A 17,092-nucleotide genomic window follows, 5' to 3' on the forward strand; every position below is an offset into this window, starting at 1 on the left:
GGACCGAAAAGGCCCTGGTCCTGGTCGAGGCTAGGTATGCTTCCCTGGGGCCAGGAATGACCAATAGGTTTTCCCCCACAGAGCGTAAGGCCCTGTGGGGAACATAGGGCGGTAGGCGGTCCCACAGGTATGTGGGGCCCAACCTGCGTATAGCCTTGAAGGTTAAAACCAACACCTTGAACTGAATCCGGGCAGTAATGGGCAACCAATGCAGCTGCCCCAGCACAGGCTGGATGTGGGCCCTCCAAGGTGTCCCTATGAGGACCCTAGCAGCTGCATTCTGCACTAGCTGAAGTTTCCGGATTAAAGATAAGGGTAGGCCCACATAGAGCGAGTTATAATAATCTATTCTGGAGGTGACCATTGCATAGATTACTGTGGCCAAGTGTTCGGGGGACAGGTAGCGCTCTATTAGCCGGGCCTGGCAAAGATGGAAAAATGCCTGTCCCGCTACTCTTTTGACCTGTGCCTCCCTAGTCAGGGAGGCACCAATGGTCACCCCAAATTCCTGGCTTGGGGCACGATGGTAAGCTGCACTCCTGGCCAAGGTGGGTAAGAGCACTTCCTGATCCTGCCCCCTAATTCCCAGCCACAGGACCTCCATCTTGGGGTGGGGGTGAATTTCAGACAACTCTGCTCAAAGCATTCAGACACTGCTTCAAACATTTGGCAAATGGTTCCGCGGGGGGGGGGGGAATCCTGTCAGCCGTCCATAAGGAGATAGAGCTGGGTGTCATCAGCGTACTGATGGCAACCAAGGCCATAATTCCGCACCAGCTGTGCCAGAGGGCACATGAAGATGCTAAATGCCTCTCGACAACCTCTCTATCCATGTCAACCTGCCACCCAGACACTATCCTTTGGCTACGGCCATCTCTAGATGTGCCTAAACACTTTGACCTGTGGGACAAAACAGATGTAAAATAGGTGCTAAGCCTTTCTGCTTTCTCTGCATCTTCCATTAGAGTTTGTCCATCTGCACCCAACAGCGGGCCTATTGCCTCCTTTACTTTACGTTTGCTCGACACATAACTGAAAAATCTTTTCTTGTTACAATGGGCTTCCCTGGCCAATCTTAGCTCACTTTCAGTTTTGGCCTTTCTGATAATTGATCTACAGTGCCTAGTAACCTGTAGGTACTCTTCTTTAGAGCTCTGTCCCTCCCTACATTTCCTGAACATTTTCCTTTTCTTTCTTAGTTCCTCTTGAAATTCTCTGTTCATCCAAATAGGCTTTTTAGAGCTCCTGCAGTGTTTTCGTCTTTCTGGGATAGTCATTGATTGAGCATGCAATAGCTCTTGTTTGAGTAGCGCCCACCCTTCACATGCTCTTACAGTTCTGCCATCCATCCTGCGAAGGTCTCTTAAGTACCCTTTTTTCTACCTTTGTTTTCTCTCCTACATTCTAGAATCAAACAATAACTTCATTCAACAAAGTGTATACTTCTTGCTGCTTCCTTCTCTAGACTTCCCATTGCTTTCCCACCTCTAAACCTAGAAGGCACAGTGTAAAAAGAACCAAGCTATAAAAGAGTGGGTCTTGATTGAGGTACAAAAAAATATATCTTCCTATTTAAAAACCTATCATTTGTCATTTATATGGCATCTTATTGTACCAAGTTTATTACAACCCACAGCTCTTCCTAGCCACTGCTCTGTGCATCATTTCCCAATTTTAAATAGGGCTGGAAGCTGAGAGATAATAACTCAACTACGGCCATCCAGTGAATTCATGGATGAGCTGGGATTTGATGCCGGGCTTCCTGCAGCCAACTTTAACTTTCTATCTGCTCTAAATCAAGCTCATAAAATCTTTTATCTCTGGTAGGGTTAGTTTAGCCCAGTCTGAGGAAAGAAATATTATCAATCAAAATGCAATGGAAGATTATTTCATCCTACATATTTATATTTGTATAAGTGAATGTAGTTTTTGTAAAAGAAAAAGAAAGCAGATTTGGGGTCAGTAGTAACAATAACCCATTTCCCAGTTTCAGATTTAAACCATTATTTAAATCTCATTACTCTGCAACAGAAAGGGGGGGGATACAGCCACAGCTGCACTGTGGAGGTTGTCATATTCAGTTGTTTATGGCACTATGAGTCATTTAAGTATAGAAAGGATCAGCCACTGTTCCAGGCATTGTTAGTAATGTGTTATGAGAGGCTCTCCCCTGGCAATGCTTACCGAGAAACAAATGTACAATTGGATTGAGACAGGTTTCTAAAAGCAGGTTTTAATAGCATTGCTCCCCATTGTAATTGAAGCATTCTACTGAACAACAATGGCATTTAATTTTCTCCTATATTTCACAAACATATTCTAAGAGGGACCCCATGCCCACATTTTCCGGTAATTATAATCAATCACTAAAATTTATCCTATAAATATATAACTAAGGCCTCCAGGCCAGACACATACTCCCTATGCCTCAACAATATTCTACCTCACATGGTTTATCTATGGATATTAGTTTTAAAATGAAACATGTATCACTGCTAAGACAACAGGGTAAGCCAGTAAAGAACGGACAACTTCCCTAAAGGAAGCACCAGGAAGATCTCCAACTAGCAAAAAGCAAGGCTTATCAAGGTATATAATGGACAGGAAAAGGATGGTAAATAAATATGTCCTTCCATTTACAAAAAAATAATCTTTTGAGAATTATAGACAGTTTCACTTGGGTAGATTTTAAACAGGTACTCTTCTACTTAGCAAGAATTATCCTAGACAACCAGTAACGCAAGCTTTTAGTAGAATGGAAAAAATTGAGTTATGTTTTTATTTAGGCTGTCTATATGCTAAAATTAGCTATCCCCAACCTGTGGGCTGCGGACCACATGTGGTCCTTCGACTAATTGGAGGTGGGCCCCGAAGGACGCCTTCCCCCCCCCGGCCCTTTACTTCATCCCCTCCCCAGCCCTTTACAACACACTTCATTGTTGTGGCGTGTCTGTATCTTATTTTGAAGGGATGTTTAAACATTACCATAGCGATCAGAGAGCGCTAGGGCAGTGGTTGAGAGTAGAGGAGTAAACTACCCCCCCCCCACCGGGCCTCAGTAAAAGGCGCTGAGTGGTCCCCGGCACTGAGTGGTCCCCAGTGATAAAAAGGTTGGGGAACACTGCTATAAATGTCTAATATATGTTATAGCAAAATACAAGTCCAGCGGCACCTTTAAGATGTGTGAGCTTTCGGGTGCATGCACTGTTCCTCAGACAACACACAATGCAACATGAAAGTACAGATAAAAGGAGAAAGTAAACAAGTAGCAAATTAGTAATCAGTGTCATAACATCCAAATTATGTCTTTTAGGTTCAGTTGCAGTTCACAAAAACATTGGAGAAATAAAAAGGTCAAGGTTAGTAATTAATGGCAGACACTTTCACAGTTGTGAAAAGAAATAATTAAAAGAGACTAGTTGCTTGCGCCATACGTCTCTACCCAAGCTTGGAAGCATCCCCACAAGTGACAAACTGTGCTCACAAATTATCTAGTCCTGAGGCCACATAGTTTGATTCTAAAGTACGTTACATACTACTTACATCACATTAGTCACATTATCCCAAATAAAATAAAAAGAAGAGGGGATTGTAAGGAATGTGGATATAAGAGATGAATGAGGTTAGTGAGATTTAAAAAAAACTATACAGTTGTTGAGTCCAGGGTATTCCATTATTTTCAGTTTGGTAATAATATACAGTATGTGAGATCTGATGAGCTAATAAATATTTTTGTGAATGTATTTGCAAGGATGCAGTTAGATGCTTTACAATAAACAACTAATATGTCCATGGGAGAAACAGCACAAAAGCAACACTCTAAATTGCTTGGCTGTAAAAGTCACATGCTTTCTTTAAATAACACTGAGGAAGTTATAATAAATAAATTATAATAAAATGAAAATACGTGAGTCACCTATTTTGCAGAATCTTGTATTCTGCACACTCTTTGCAGAAGTACAATCTCCCAGATGATTCAAACAGCAAACACTTTATAAAAAAAAAAAACCTGTAGCCGTGCAAGAAACTCTGGTGAGTCTACCTGATATAAGAAACAAATCCTGGTTTGTATGAAAATTCACTCTACTTCTCCTCTCCTGGCTTCCTGCGAGGAGGATATCCTTCCTATGTTGCCTTCTCTGTAGCCACAAGGGACGGAAATTACTCAAGACATTGCAATTCAGACATTACAACAAACCAGAATTAATACTACTCAAGTAACAAACCGTCTATGAACCTTAGTATGAAATCCCAAGTTGGCACAACCAATAAGCCTCGGTTTGCTGGACCATGCTTATTCAGCCATCATAACTAATTGAGATTATTGTTTGTACATTACGTTTTATTTTATTTCGATGATGACTAAATGCAGTCTTGAAGTGCTGAACAACTTTCATCAGCACTCTGACCAAAAATGCAATGAAGCTTCTTCAGTGAAGCTTCTCTTTAAAAGCCTTTCTATGTAGAGCGGCTGAAAGGAAATGAAAGAGAACGTGCGTCTTGTGAACAATACAAGATTGCTGCTCATATTAGTTGTAAGAGAAGAAACAATACACCACACGTCAGTTTCAGGAGTTCAGATTTTAACTGAAACATTCCAACAGCCCTCTAACCAGCCAAATTAATTCACAACAGCCCTCAGCTTTTCACTTAATTCTGATTTTCACTGCTTTGAGCATCAATTGTATACTTCCTTCCAGATTTACATTGAGGAAGATCTTAAGGCAAGAGCAGAGTCTGCTAATAAGTACCAGAACATTACTATTCTAGCTTCCATTCCCACTTTTATCATGGGTATCTTTTAAACACATGTAAAACTTCCTTAAGATCAAAAGGGGCAATTTTTCTAATAACTAAGCAAAGCACTGCCTGAGTATAACTATCTTCCCATATCAATTTTCACTAAACCAGAGTATCTCACTGAGCACTTTCAAACACATGGCAAATGATCAAAATCATACTCCTCCAAGACCACTCACCCCCAATTTCCAGGATCTCTCCATATCCACATAGGGCTTATGCACATAAGGTGGGATCCAATGGCTCTCCTCCAGCACATGAACCAAGACTCCTGCTTTTGAGGCAAGGCTCTTCCCTTAATATAGCCCAATTCACAAAGGCCCAAACACTTGCATTTTGCAATGTAAAAATCATGCAGTTCAGACCTGCATTCATTGGATTCTGCACACACATCATGCTAGCTTGATGCCAGATATCATGAGGACTTTGGTAGGCCAAGGGCCGCCCCAAGTCCCCATCCTGCGTTATCATATATCTTGAATAAGAGTTATGTTTCAATTTGTAGCTACCAAGCAAGTGATTACTAAACAAACATTTTCTGTCTACCGCTGCCATTTACTGACCACACAAGGGATGGCAAGAAATAAAGGAAAGTACCCATCCCACTTGTTAAACAGTGTTCCAAGCCTCTCACCTTATCTGGCGTGTGAAGTTTGATATGCTTTTTTTTAAAGAAAAAGATCATTTTGATATTCTTACTGAAATGAAAGCTAGTTTTTAAAATGCCCAACTGAGTACATGCAGATTACTCACCTCACTGTTGTGGCCCCTTAAATTAAAGTTGATTCTCTGGGGGGTGTTCCTGTCTCTTCTACAGTGGCTGGAGGTGAAGGTAACCCCTACAACTCCCCTGCCATTGCCTGTTGCCAGCCAGCCTTCCTCATAATATCGCCTCCGGCACACAGGTTTCTCCTTTTCACTTTTAGGAACCCTGCCTTTCCAAGAGAGGCAGAGGATGTTGGAATCGCTGCAGAGAACAGGCCCATGCTCCACTGCTGCATACATGCTTTGCTGTATTTTTCCCTTTTGACATAAGAAACTATTATGTCTAGTGCAGAAAATGTAAATCAGTGTTTTGTTTTATTGATAAGACCAAAAGTTTAGACAGATCAGAATACGAGGAAGGGGAGAGAAGGTCAGTTCTTATAAATATCCACCAAATGCATAGTGAAAAATTTCTCTATAAAAGATGATGACAGTTGGCTAAGAAAATGTAATAATTAAAAAACCAAAACAAATCAGGTTCATTTTGACTGAGTGTCAGTAGAGTGAGGGTACACTTATCCTTTGGAGAAACAGCTACTTCAGAAGAGGCGTTCAAAGAATCGGCAAGCTGTCTTTTTGCTTAATTTGATATAGTCGTCGTACAGCCTGAGATTTCCAGTATAGCATTATGCAATTCCAGAGACAAAGGTTTGCAGATGTGTAAGTTTCAAGTAACTTAAGGCTTTAAAAAGATTTCCTCCAGTTGGATTTTCACACATACACATATAGGACATTCATGCATCTTTCCCCAAAGCTGCCCTCTGGCATATCTTCCCCACCAGACGAATTTCTGCTGCTAAAGCTGAAATAGATTGCATAAAGGGAAAAAGGCACACAGACTGTGCGAGACCACAGACCAGAGCTTTGTGCAGTTAACAACGTGCCAGAACAGATGGAAAATCCCTCTCCAAACTCCACAGCTCATTGATCAACCCCAAGGTCTTTGCAATCCAAAGGCAGTCCCAGTTCCTTTGCAGCTGGTGGCTTCCCCACCATTTCCATTGGAGGTTCAGTTTATCACCTGGATGCTTTCTTACCGTTTGTTGCTGCCCATGAACACAAAAGCCCCTTTTCATTTAGCAGTCTTTAAAAAAAAAAAGTGTTCCGAAGCTTTTAAGCATTTAAAGCAGGTGTATTCACCTGAGGTGAACCATGAGGTCTCCAAAACATTGGCCTGTTTCACACCTTTGACTTTTCCCTTTTTTCTGCTAGAACTCCCTTTTCATCCTCTTGTATAAACAAGTGCCAAATTTAAACACACATCAAGTAAGTAATTATTTGCAGATCCTGTAGGATTCAAGAAAGAACGGAAGATAGCCAATTAAAAATTGACAGAGGAGCTGCACACACAAAAAAATCTCCATTCTTCTACTGTTTTCTTTGATGTCTCTCTTGCTTGTTTTGTAATCTCCTTCCTTACTGTTGCTTCTTTAGAGCACAGATTCATAATTCAAACCACCACATTGGCAGCTCTAGAATGTGTTCCTTTAAAGTCTTTCAAATTCTTTGAGTAATATTTATTACGTCAAATGATTTGTATTTGCATCATGTTACAAGGAACAACCAAGAATAACGGAAATTAGCGAATTCATGTAGAAAACAACACAAGACAACATTTGTAAAAATTCAGCTGTCAGATTTGTTCCACTGCAGCTGAACTCACTGTCTTCCAGTCATTACCATGCAATTAGTTTGTCAATATTTAATAGGCAAACTTATTCAATGTAACTGAATTTTTTAGAGTTTAATGCAGAGAACCACCAGGACTTGTGCATTATTCTTCTTTGAAGGCTTTAATATCAATCGACTCCTCACGCAGACTGTTTTTTTCCCTAGCTATGATTTCATAGAGGTATTTGTGTCGTATATTCTGCGTTGAAGTCGTCTTTCTTACATGTCTTGCAAAGTTTTTCTACCTGCCTCAGACTGTATGGAAAGCTGACCACTAGTAACAGATGGTATTCCATGGGCTTTTGGTCCTTGTGCTGTCAGGATGCTCCATCTGCTGCTTGAATTACATTTCCATCAATTGCAAAGAAATAAAAATAAAAATCTCTAAAGTATGCAACTGCCAGTCTGTGTGGTTGCAGAACTGTATTTGTGTATATTCACATACATACGGTATGCACAGGCTCCCTCTCAACTTGGCAATCAGGCTGCATCTGCCTGCTCAGTTTTAGCTATGGCAGTCTAGTAAGCCATCTGTCACTCAAGTCGGAACTCCCTGGATGTTTCCAATTCTGTAAAACAAAAATTAAAAAGTTATATTAATTTATATATAACAAAAAAGCAGGTCTACACAACTTTTTCACTTGGAGAATACAAAAGGGGTAACTAGGGCATCAATTCTCTTTCAGTACTCAGTACAGGTAGTAAACTAGAATGCTACTGCTTCAATTAATCCAAATTATTTCAAAGGATTTTTTAAAGGTTCATACATTCCAAATTTATGCAGTGAAGTCAGATTGAGTGCAGTAAAGATAACACCAGCAGACATAGCTTTATTTCAGCCTAGACTAGATGCTTGGAGTAATATTCACATAAAAAAAATGATACAGATCTCTCCTATAACTATGGGAAAATTGGAAAAGATGAAGGAGAATTACTTCAGTGGAAAAACAAACACGCAAGTGCAGTGAGCATTGGTTCTAAATAATGCATGAGATTTGACCAGGACTCTCCAGAAATGTGCAAATGGGCTATCAACCTTACAGCAGTGAATCTTGGGATCAATACAACTCAAAAGGAAGGGAGAAGACTAGCAGTATGCAGAAGACAAAATTCAGCTGTTCATATTCCCATGACAAAATGTTTCCAAGTATCTGCTACCTTTCTGAAACTTACTGGCTGCAAATGAATGAAGCATCTTTTCCAAATCATTCAAATGTAAGCACTGAATTCCATAATGAATACAGTACTCTCAACTTATACCACCCATTTCTTGCTTACACCACCCATTTTTTCATTATAGTAAACTAGAGGCAAAGCCTGCTGCACCCAGGAATAAAACAGCATATAAATCTGCACTGTGGTGTTCCTGAGTTCTGGCCTTACTCCCCCCCACAACTCCCCACTCAATATTGAGATCCAATGTGGTGAAGTGGTTAAAGAGTAGCAGACTCTAAACTCAAGAAATGGGTTTGATTCCTGACTCCTCCTCCATATATAGCCAGCTGGGTTGCCTGCCTGCAGGTGGGGGCCTGGAAACCTTCTGGAATAACAGGGCCAGCTGGTTCTGGGAGTGGCAGCATACACTTTTTTAAAAAGAAAAAAAAGAAATTGATCTCGAAGGAAAGAAGGAAGAGAAAGAGGAAGATAGAGGGGAGGGAGGGAGAAGAAATGAAGGAAGCAGGAAACAGGGAGAGAGGGGAAAGAAAGGGAGGGAAGGAAAGAGAGAGAGAGGGAGAAAGAGGGAGAGAAAGAGACTGACAGAAAGGAGGAAGGAGAGATGGAGGGAGAAAGAGAGGAAGGAAAGAGAAGATGGAAAAAAGAAGGAAAAGGAGCAAGAAAGAGTGGAAGAGAGAAAGACAGAAAGAGAGGGGGAAGGAAAGATGGAGGAACAGAGAGAAAAAGAAGAAAGAAAGAAAGCAAAACAGGAAAGAATAAAAGATGAAAGAAGGAATAAAAGGAAGGGAGAGAAGGCAAGAGAAAGAAAGAGAGGGAGGCAGAGAGAGAAAGAAAGAGGGGGAGAGAAAGAGAAACAGTGAGAAAGACAGAGAGAGGCAGGAAGGAAGGAGGGAAGGAAGGATCTTCCAAATGCTGGGCTGGGAAGGCTACAGGGGGTCGTGTGGGTTGCCACTTTCCCCCTCCCCATCTTCCAAAGGCTAGGCCAGGCAGTGAAGGATGCAGAAGAGTGAGCTGTCTCTTTCCCATCCACTCCCTCAGATCTCCTAAATGAAATATGAGGATCTTGTTTCAGGCTCAAAGCTATTTCTGCTCTAGTTTTAATAATCCAATATATATTTTATTACCAAGTTTAAAAGTTAGTTTTAATTTATATATATATATATATATATATATATATATATATATATATATATATATATATATATATATATATATATATATATATATATATAATTTGTGTGTGTGTGTGTATGTGTATATGTATATGTATACGTATTTTAACATCATGTTTTATCTGCGATGCATTGTATAATTTCCTCTGTTTTATTTCTGGCGCAAATTGTAATAAAATTTCTATCCATCTATCCATCCATCCATCATCCATCATCCATCCATCTATAGGTCAGGTTGGGCAGGGAAACCCATGAGGGATGCCTCCTTCTCACCCTCCCATCTCCCAAAGGACAGGCTGGGCAGATAAGGCCATGGGGAGGTGCCTCCTTCCCATTCCTCCACATCTCCCAAGGGCCAGGCTGGGAAGGTAAGGGTACTCTAAGGAGAAGGAGATTGAGGAAAAGCAAAAAGTGCTCTGACAGCCATGGGGGGGGGGGAGTGTTGTGAGCCCACATCCTGTTAGGGAGGACTCCTGGAAGGAAAAACCTTGCCAGAAGCTCTCAGTTTCACCTGAACCTCAGCTGAATGAGAGCTTAGCCCAGGCAGATGTTCAACAAGAGCTCTGACCAGCTCCCTGGAGCTGCAGACAAGCCAGGACTTAGATTCCAAAGTAGTTGCAGGAGCTCCTCATTGCTTTGCCCAGCCTCCAGCTGCAGCTCCCTGCCTTGTCAGCCCACCTGGCTCACCTGAGCCAATTAAGCAATGCCAGCTATGTCTAAAAGGCAGCACAACATGTTAGCAAGACAGCTGCTGAATGCAAAAACCTGTGAGTAATCATGGAGTGAGGACTGAGAGGCTGCTGACAGCCTATATTAACTTAGGGCTGGGAGGCCTAAGTTGTGGACACAACTTTGAAGCTACCTGTGACCTGCTCCTTCTGCTGATGCCCTTGAATTGCCTGACTGAATCCTTGACTCACTGGACTGAGTCAAAACATTCATTGCATTCTGTCAGTCCCTTGGCATTCTGTTTTTGAAATACTAATTCCCTCTGCCTTCCTGTCAGCTGGTCTGTGCTTCCTTCCAGCAGACAGCTAAAACCTGAGACCAGCACAGGAGGCAAAGGAAGCAGTTGGCTTCCCTCCCTTGCCTAGGGGAGATGAAGGATGGGAAGAGGTTAAAGATGGGGGAATTTACCAGCAGCATAGCCTTTCAGAGAGGCTGGCTCCACTTCTATCCAGCAAGCAGCAGGAAGAGAAAGAGGAAAGCATTCAAGCCCCACAATGGGCCTCATTGGAAGAGTGCTCTCTCCTTCTTGGTGGCACACCCCAAGGCAGGGCCAATCAGGTAGAAAATAAGTTTTCTGCATGCAACTTGAACTTTATTATGGTTAAAAATAAAGATGAATTCACTCAAATATGTTCAGGATTAGAAAAGGACACAGTAATCCCATCTCTAATACTCAATGCCTTTGCACCACCATTTAACACACTGAAATAACTTTGATACAAATCAATTTGTTAAGCATCTATTGGGTTATATGACCATATATGGTCATGTTGACCTGCCCACCCCAATGTCCAATGGTGGGCCCAGACATCATTGAAAGGAGAAGTGGCTCCAGGTGGTTGAGTACATGGCTATGCTTCCCTACTATATTCTGTATGATTGTGCCATTTCTGAAGTTTCTTAAATCCTGAAGAATCTTCCAGGGGCTTCTCAAAGGTAAAAAAGTTTAGAAAGCTTTCCCTACAACATGCCACAGGGAGTGAGGAATCTTAGCTAGGAAGAGAATTTATATATCACATTTTAGCAAGGAATAAGCTAGCAGAGGATTGGGGATCTAGGATAATAAGCAAATTGTGATTCAGAACAGAAAATCTGGTTGTGTTTCAACAGCTGTTGCACCTACTAAGCCCTATGTATGTCATCCTGCACTCCTGGAAAGGAAAGTGGGATAAAAATAAGACACGTAGAAAGGCATATAAATGGATATGTGGGAGTGGAACTGGCAATACAATGCTTTGTAACAGCTACAGAGCCTTCATTCAAACTGAAGCATGAGAGCGAATGAATGAATGAATGAATGAATGAAGTCAAAATTTATTGTTGAAGCTGAAGCCATAACAATCATGCAAACAAAGCATTAACACAGTAAAATGAAAATATATATACAATTGCAAATGTAGAATAAAATACATGAAATTAAATAAAAGAATTATATATCAACTAAAATGCGGATTCCTGAGTCATACTTGAAATGAACCATTTTCTAATAATAATGAATGAGGAAATGAAATTAGCAACCATTAAAGTGACAGGAGAGAAAACATCTGCCAAGAGAAATATTATTTTATCATCAGTGGATCCAGAGACAGTGGACAGTACAGTATTCAACCTGATTTGAATGTCATTGTATAGAGCTGTGGTCCGCAACCTTTTCCAGGCTGCGGACCGGCGGCAGTGGGGAGGGCAATTGCCCGGCCTCGCATGTGCAGCCGGGTTGCACTTGCGCACACGTGCGGCACTCCCCCGCGTATGCGCGTTTGCGGCCACACATGTGCGCATGTGCGCATGTGCGACCCTGGCCACGCATGCACATTTGCGACCAAGCATGGCGCAAACGCGCATGTGCGGCCTGGCATGGCCCTGCAGAGGCAGGGAGCCGCGGCCCAGTGGTTGGGGACCACCAGTATAGAGGGCAATATAGGATGTAGTGGATAAGGTCTTCTACTTGGTTATAACCGAAAATCTGCTGGGACCTGATTAAATCTGCCATGCAAGTATGCAGAAGGGTAGGTCTGAAACCTTACACAAATTTAGAGTTTTGGATCCGTTCCCTGTCACTTAAGGCATCTTTCCCATGAATCTAATGTTGAATTTTACATAATTCCCAGGATTTGATCGAATCCTGGGGGTAATCCATATAAATTCAAGATAGGGGAAAGCATAGTTGTCCAATAGTTCCTTTCTAAATAACACTGAAAACTGAGTTTGACTAGGTGGGTCTCAGGTTTATTAATGTGATAAACAGAATTTCAGGAGTTCCTGGTGCACTCTGGAGGCCAACCCAGTTCTGAGGAAGACAGCTGGTATGCCTTGAAAACCCAAAATTTTCTTAATAAAGGTATTTTGGACAACTTCAAGTTCATCCAAAACCTTTCCCTGACAGGCCCAAATTTCTGCTCCATACAGAAGTTGTGATACCATCTTACCCTGAAAGACCATTAGTGTGGAAGCAACCAACTGACCACCATTGGCATAAAATACTTTTATAATGGCACCCATTGAATGATGTGCCTGTAAGATGTTGGATTTAAATGTGCCTGCCATGACAAAGAATGTCAAGATATTTAAATTAAGAGCATTGCTCAATTCCAATGGACTTAATAAGCCAGTAACCTATGGTTACCAAAACAGACCTTATTATAATTAATTATCAACCACTCTTCACTGCAGTAAGTAACCAGCCTAGATACTATATTCCTCAATGCAACTCTGGTAAGGAACAAGATGACCATGTCATCTGCATAAAGCAGTACTGGGATTTTCTGACCAACTAAAGATGGTGGAATGAAATTGTTAGAACCCAGGGCCTAAACAATATTATTAATATAAAAATTAAACAGGGGCCAAAAGGCATCCCTGTTTGACACCTTTTCTCAAAGGAATTGAGTCTGTAAATTGGGCTTGTGAAGCAGATCTAACTCTGACTGTAAGATGATTGTGAAGTTCCATCAATACTCAAAGTAACCTCCTATCAATATTTGCATTTGCCAATTTATGCCAAAGTCTGGAACGATCTATGGAATACAATGCAGAGGATAAATCAACAAATGCAGCATAAAGGCGGCCTCTGTTATTTTTATTATATTTTTAAATCAGGGATATCAGGGTCAGACAATGGTCGACTGTGTTGTGGCTTTCTCTAAAACCAGTTTGCTCAGGATTCAAAAAATCTGTGCTGTCTGCCTAATCTTCCAATTTGTTAAGGAGATGGCGTATATATAACTTTAAATAGGATGTCAAGCAGACTTATATGAGAGAATATTAATCTTGCCTGTCTTCCAGGAAAACCTTTTGTTCAGTTCTCAAACACTCTATAGGAGGTAAGCATATTAATCACTGTTTATTAATAAGTTTTTAATTGGAAAGACAGTTTTCATAAGTTACTTAGGTATTTTGTAGGGCTAAATTTGCATAGTGTCCACACTGTGGTTTCTTTGAGATCTGTGCATTCAGGCACTTCAATGTGCAATTCTTATGACATCACATCAAAATTACCACTCCCAGCTGAGCCAGTTGTAGATCTGAAATGTTCCTATGGTACTGTGGTCCCTCCAAAGAAAAGCTATGCAGTACTAATATCCTAGACTGCTACCAATTGGCCTTGATAAACTAGAATATGTGAGATGCTCATAACTTTAAAACATTACTTCTGTGTTATATAATGTCATTTCTTACCCTATCCCCCTCCCCCAATCCCAAACTGAATATACATAAATGAACACAGGGACATTTACGCAAATTGACTCTCATAGACTGTTTACGCACTGGGAACTTCACTGCCCCAGCTCTTGTGCAGGAGCACAAATCGGGGGTGGATAAGGCGCACCAGGCCAAATACTCCCCCCTATGGGTGCAGGAGGAGGTGGGGCAACCTGCCACAACTAAAACTCCATCCTGCAGCCTGGCATGAAACCTCCAGTACATAAATGGTCATACAGGTTTCGTGCCTCTGCAATCCCCCTGCCAAGTGTAAAGCTGGCAGAAAATTACAGACCTTGTTTTTTATATGAAACAAGAACCCACGGTGCTTACAAATTATCAACAACTGGCTGGCACTGTTCAGAGGAATCCCACACAGTCACTTTTTGACATCAACTATCAATCTCATGACTTATTTCCACTAAAGACTGTCTCCAGGACGTAAAAAGTAGACATATATTATATACATCTGTTTTTATAGTTTACTCAGTAACAATTCCTTTATTTGTCTTGTCAGCCAAAAGAAGCCACACCAGTAGATTTTCTAGAACTCAATAGTTGCTAGCAGTCCAGAAAGTTTTGGAAAAGGGGGCAATCCACCTGCTGCTGAAAATCATCAGCAAATCACATATCTTCCTTGCACCAGGACTGTAACCTGAAATTAACTAATGTATGTATTTAGTATTAAAGCATTAGGTTCCGTCCGTAAGATATATTACATACAACATTTTTTTTTAAATGTAGTTCTTTCCAGATATACTTCTCCCTCAATATGTTCCATGGCAATAACACGAAATATACTGTTTAACCCCCATTCCCACAGAATGTTATGCTGTTGGCAATAATCCACTTAGCTAATTGATCTGATAACTGACAAATTCCACCTCAAGAAACTAGAAACAAAAAATTAAGTATTTCAGTAATAAATCATTCCAAAAGTAACATAACAAAACTCCAAAGAATAAACAATCACATAAGCCCAATTAATTAAGCATCAGCAGAAAAAACCTATTAGAAGTGTGAATTACAACAAAACATGCACCTTATATTAACCTCCACAGGAGGGGAATTCTACAACACTGAAGTCGACTCCATGTGGAATCAAACCTGTTGTGCATAGGGATAATATTTTGAGCCAACCCTCAATTGTAGGGAGTAAGAAGATATGCGTGGGAGAAAACATTCACTTTGGTAATCTGGACCCAGACTATCAGGATTTATAAAGGCTAAAACAAACACCTCAATTTCAGATCAGAAACAAATGGGAAGTCAATAAAGTTGTTGGAGCATTGATAGTAGGTGTCCCTCTCACCCAACTGGAGAAAGCATTGGCATTTCTGGATTACCCTTATGGCAGCCCCATAAACAGGATATTACATTCTGATCTAGAAATAATGAAGGCATGGATAGTAGCAGCCAAATATCTTTGTTCCAGTAGTGGAAAGAGTTGACTCACTGGCTGAAGCTGATAAAAGGTACTCCTATGTTATACCAGATTCCAGTACATGCTTGATTCCTCGGGAGTCAGGAGCACCCTAAACTCTAGAACTAATCCCTTCTAGTAAAGTATATCCTGAACGGACATTTTACCAGTCAACCAGCCAATAATGGGGTTGTACTTACATGGGACTGCATCACTGTTGTCCAAACAATGGGGAAGAGCTTCTAAGCTTTTCTGAAGAAGCTTCTAGGCTCTGAAGTTCGTTCCCTCCCTTCTGTCTATAGAAGTTCCTTTTCCTGCCCAAATGTTCATCTAACAGAGGCAGGGTGAATACTCCTTCCCTCAGCTCCCTCCCCTCAGGTCATCTCACCACCATTAGTTCTATCTTGTCTAGATTGGACTTCAGTTCCTCCAGCCTCATTACATTTGTAACAGCCTCTAATCTAGAATTCAGAATACCAGACTGTCAGGTGGAAATCAGGTGGAAAGGAGACACAAAGTTAGGTGATAATAATGTACTCTAACAATGTCTTCTAATGGTGAGACTGTAATCCAAATCTATTGATGACTTCTTCCGACAGCTTTATATAAATGCTAGACAGCAAGGCAATAAATCTGAACTCTTTGGCAAACTACACAACAAATCTCACAAAAAGGAACAAGTATATTCCTTATTCCTAAAAGGAGCCTCTTGTGGCGCAGAGTGGTAAGGCAGCCGTCTGAAAGCTTTGCCCATGAGGCTGGGAGTTCGATCCCAGCAGCCGGCTCAAGGTTGACTCAGCCTTCCATCCTTCCGAGGTCGGTAAAATGAGTACCCAGCTTGCTGGGGGGTAAGTGGTAATGACTGGGGAAGGCACTGGCAAACCACCCCGTATTGAGTCTGCCATGAAAACGCTGGAGGGCGTCACCCCAAGGGTCAGACATGACTCGGTGCTTGCACAGGGGATACCTTTACCTTTACCTTTTATATTCCTTACAGCATCACCTTCTGGGATCTGCTCCGAAGGAAGGACTAGGATCACCACAAAAAAGTTCCCATTGATCTAAACCCCTCCAAAATGTCCCAGAAGGATATGATGGCTGGTTAAAGAGCCAAGAGAATTCACAGTGTCAAAATCATAGACTTTCACCATGTCAATATCATCCAAGGCAAAAAACACAGTTGTCTCAGTCCTAAAATTTGGTCTAAAATATGTTCAAAATGGACTAATATTTAGCTTCATCCAGAAACGTACAGAGTTGGTCTACCAAAAAGAACAACAACAAAGGTACATCAGACACCAGCTCATTGCAGATAAGGTCAATCTAGTCTAGGAACTAATTTTTAAAATGGAAGTTGAGCGACTGCCTCCTTCAAATGCAGAGGTACCAATCTTTTGGACAAAGATAAATTGATTACATAACTGACTGAGACAGCCAATTTCTCATGGCTAGTTATCAGTGTTCTTCTGGACAACATTATGAAGACTCACAGTGCCAATGCTGGATACTAACGAATATTCTGCCAGAGCTTACTTTGTAAACATGAGAAATTTGAAATGGAGATGAGTATCTGACACAAAAGAAGTTGAATATCCATTCACACTTGAATGCCAGGTACAATATATAGTGATTCTTGCAAAGAACTAGTCAGATAATA

The 17,092-nt window shown here is 41.1% G+C and overlaps 1 protein-coding gene across 2 annotated transcripts in view; it reads right to left on the reverse strand.

Moving 5' to 3' along the window:
* Positions 1–17,092, reverse strand: part of TULP4 (TUB like protein 4) — a 138,966-nt gene that overhangs the window by 91,789 nt on the left and 30,085 nt on the right. For both annotated transcript variants that reach the window (XM_077348658.1, XM_077348668.1), the window contains exon 2: positions 5,554–7,805. In XM_077348658.1, coding sequence (XP_077204773.1) covers positions 5,554–5,805 — 252 coding nt within the window. In that variant the 5' untranslated portion in view covers positions 5,806–7,805. The remainder of the gene's footprint in view (positions 1–5,553; positions 7,806–17,092) is intronic.

Source organism: Paroedura picta, chromosome 1 (assembly GCF_049243985.1).
Source record: "Paroedura picta isolate Pp20150507F chromosome 1, Ppicta_v3.0, whole genome shotgun sequence".
In the NCBI taxonomy this organism is placed as follows: Eukaryota; Metazoa; Chordata; class Lepidosauria; order Squamata; family Gekkonidae; genus Paroedura; species Paroedura picta.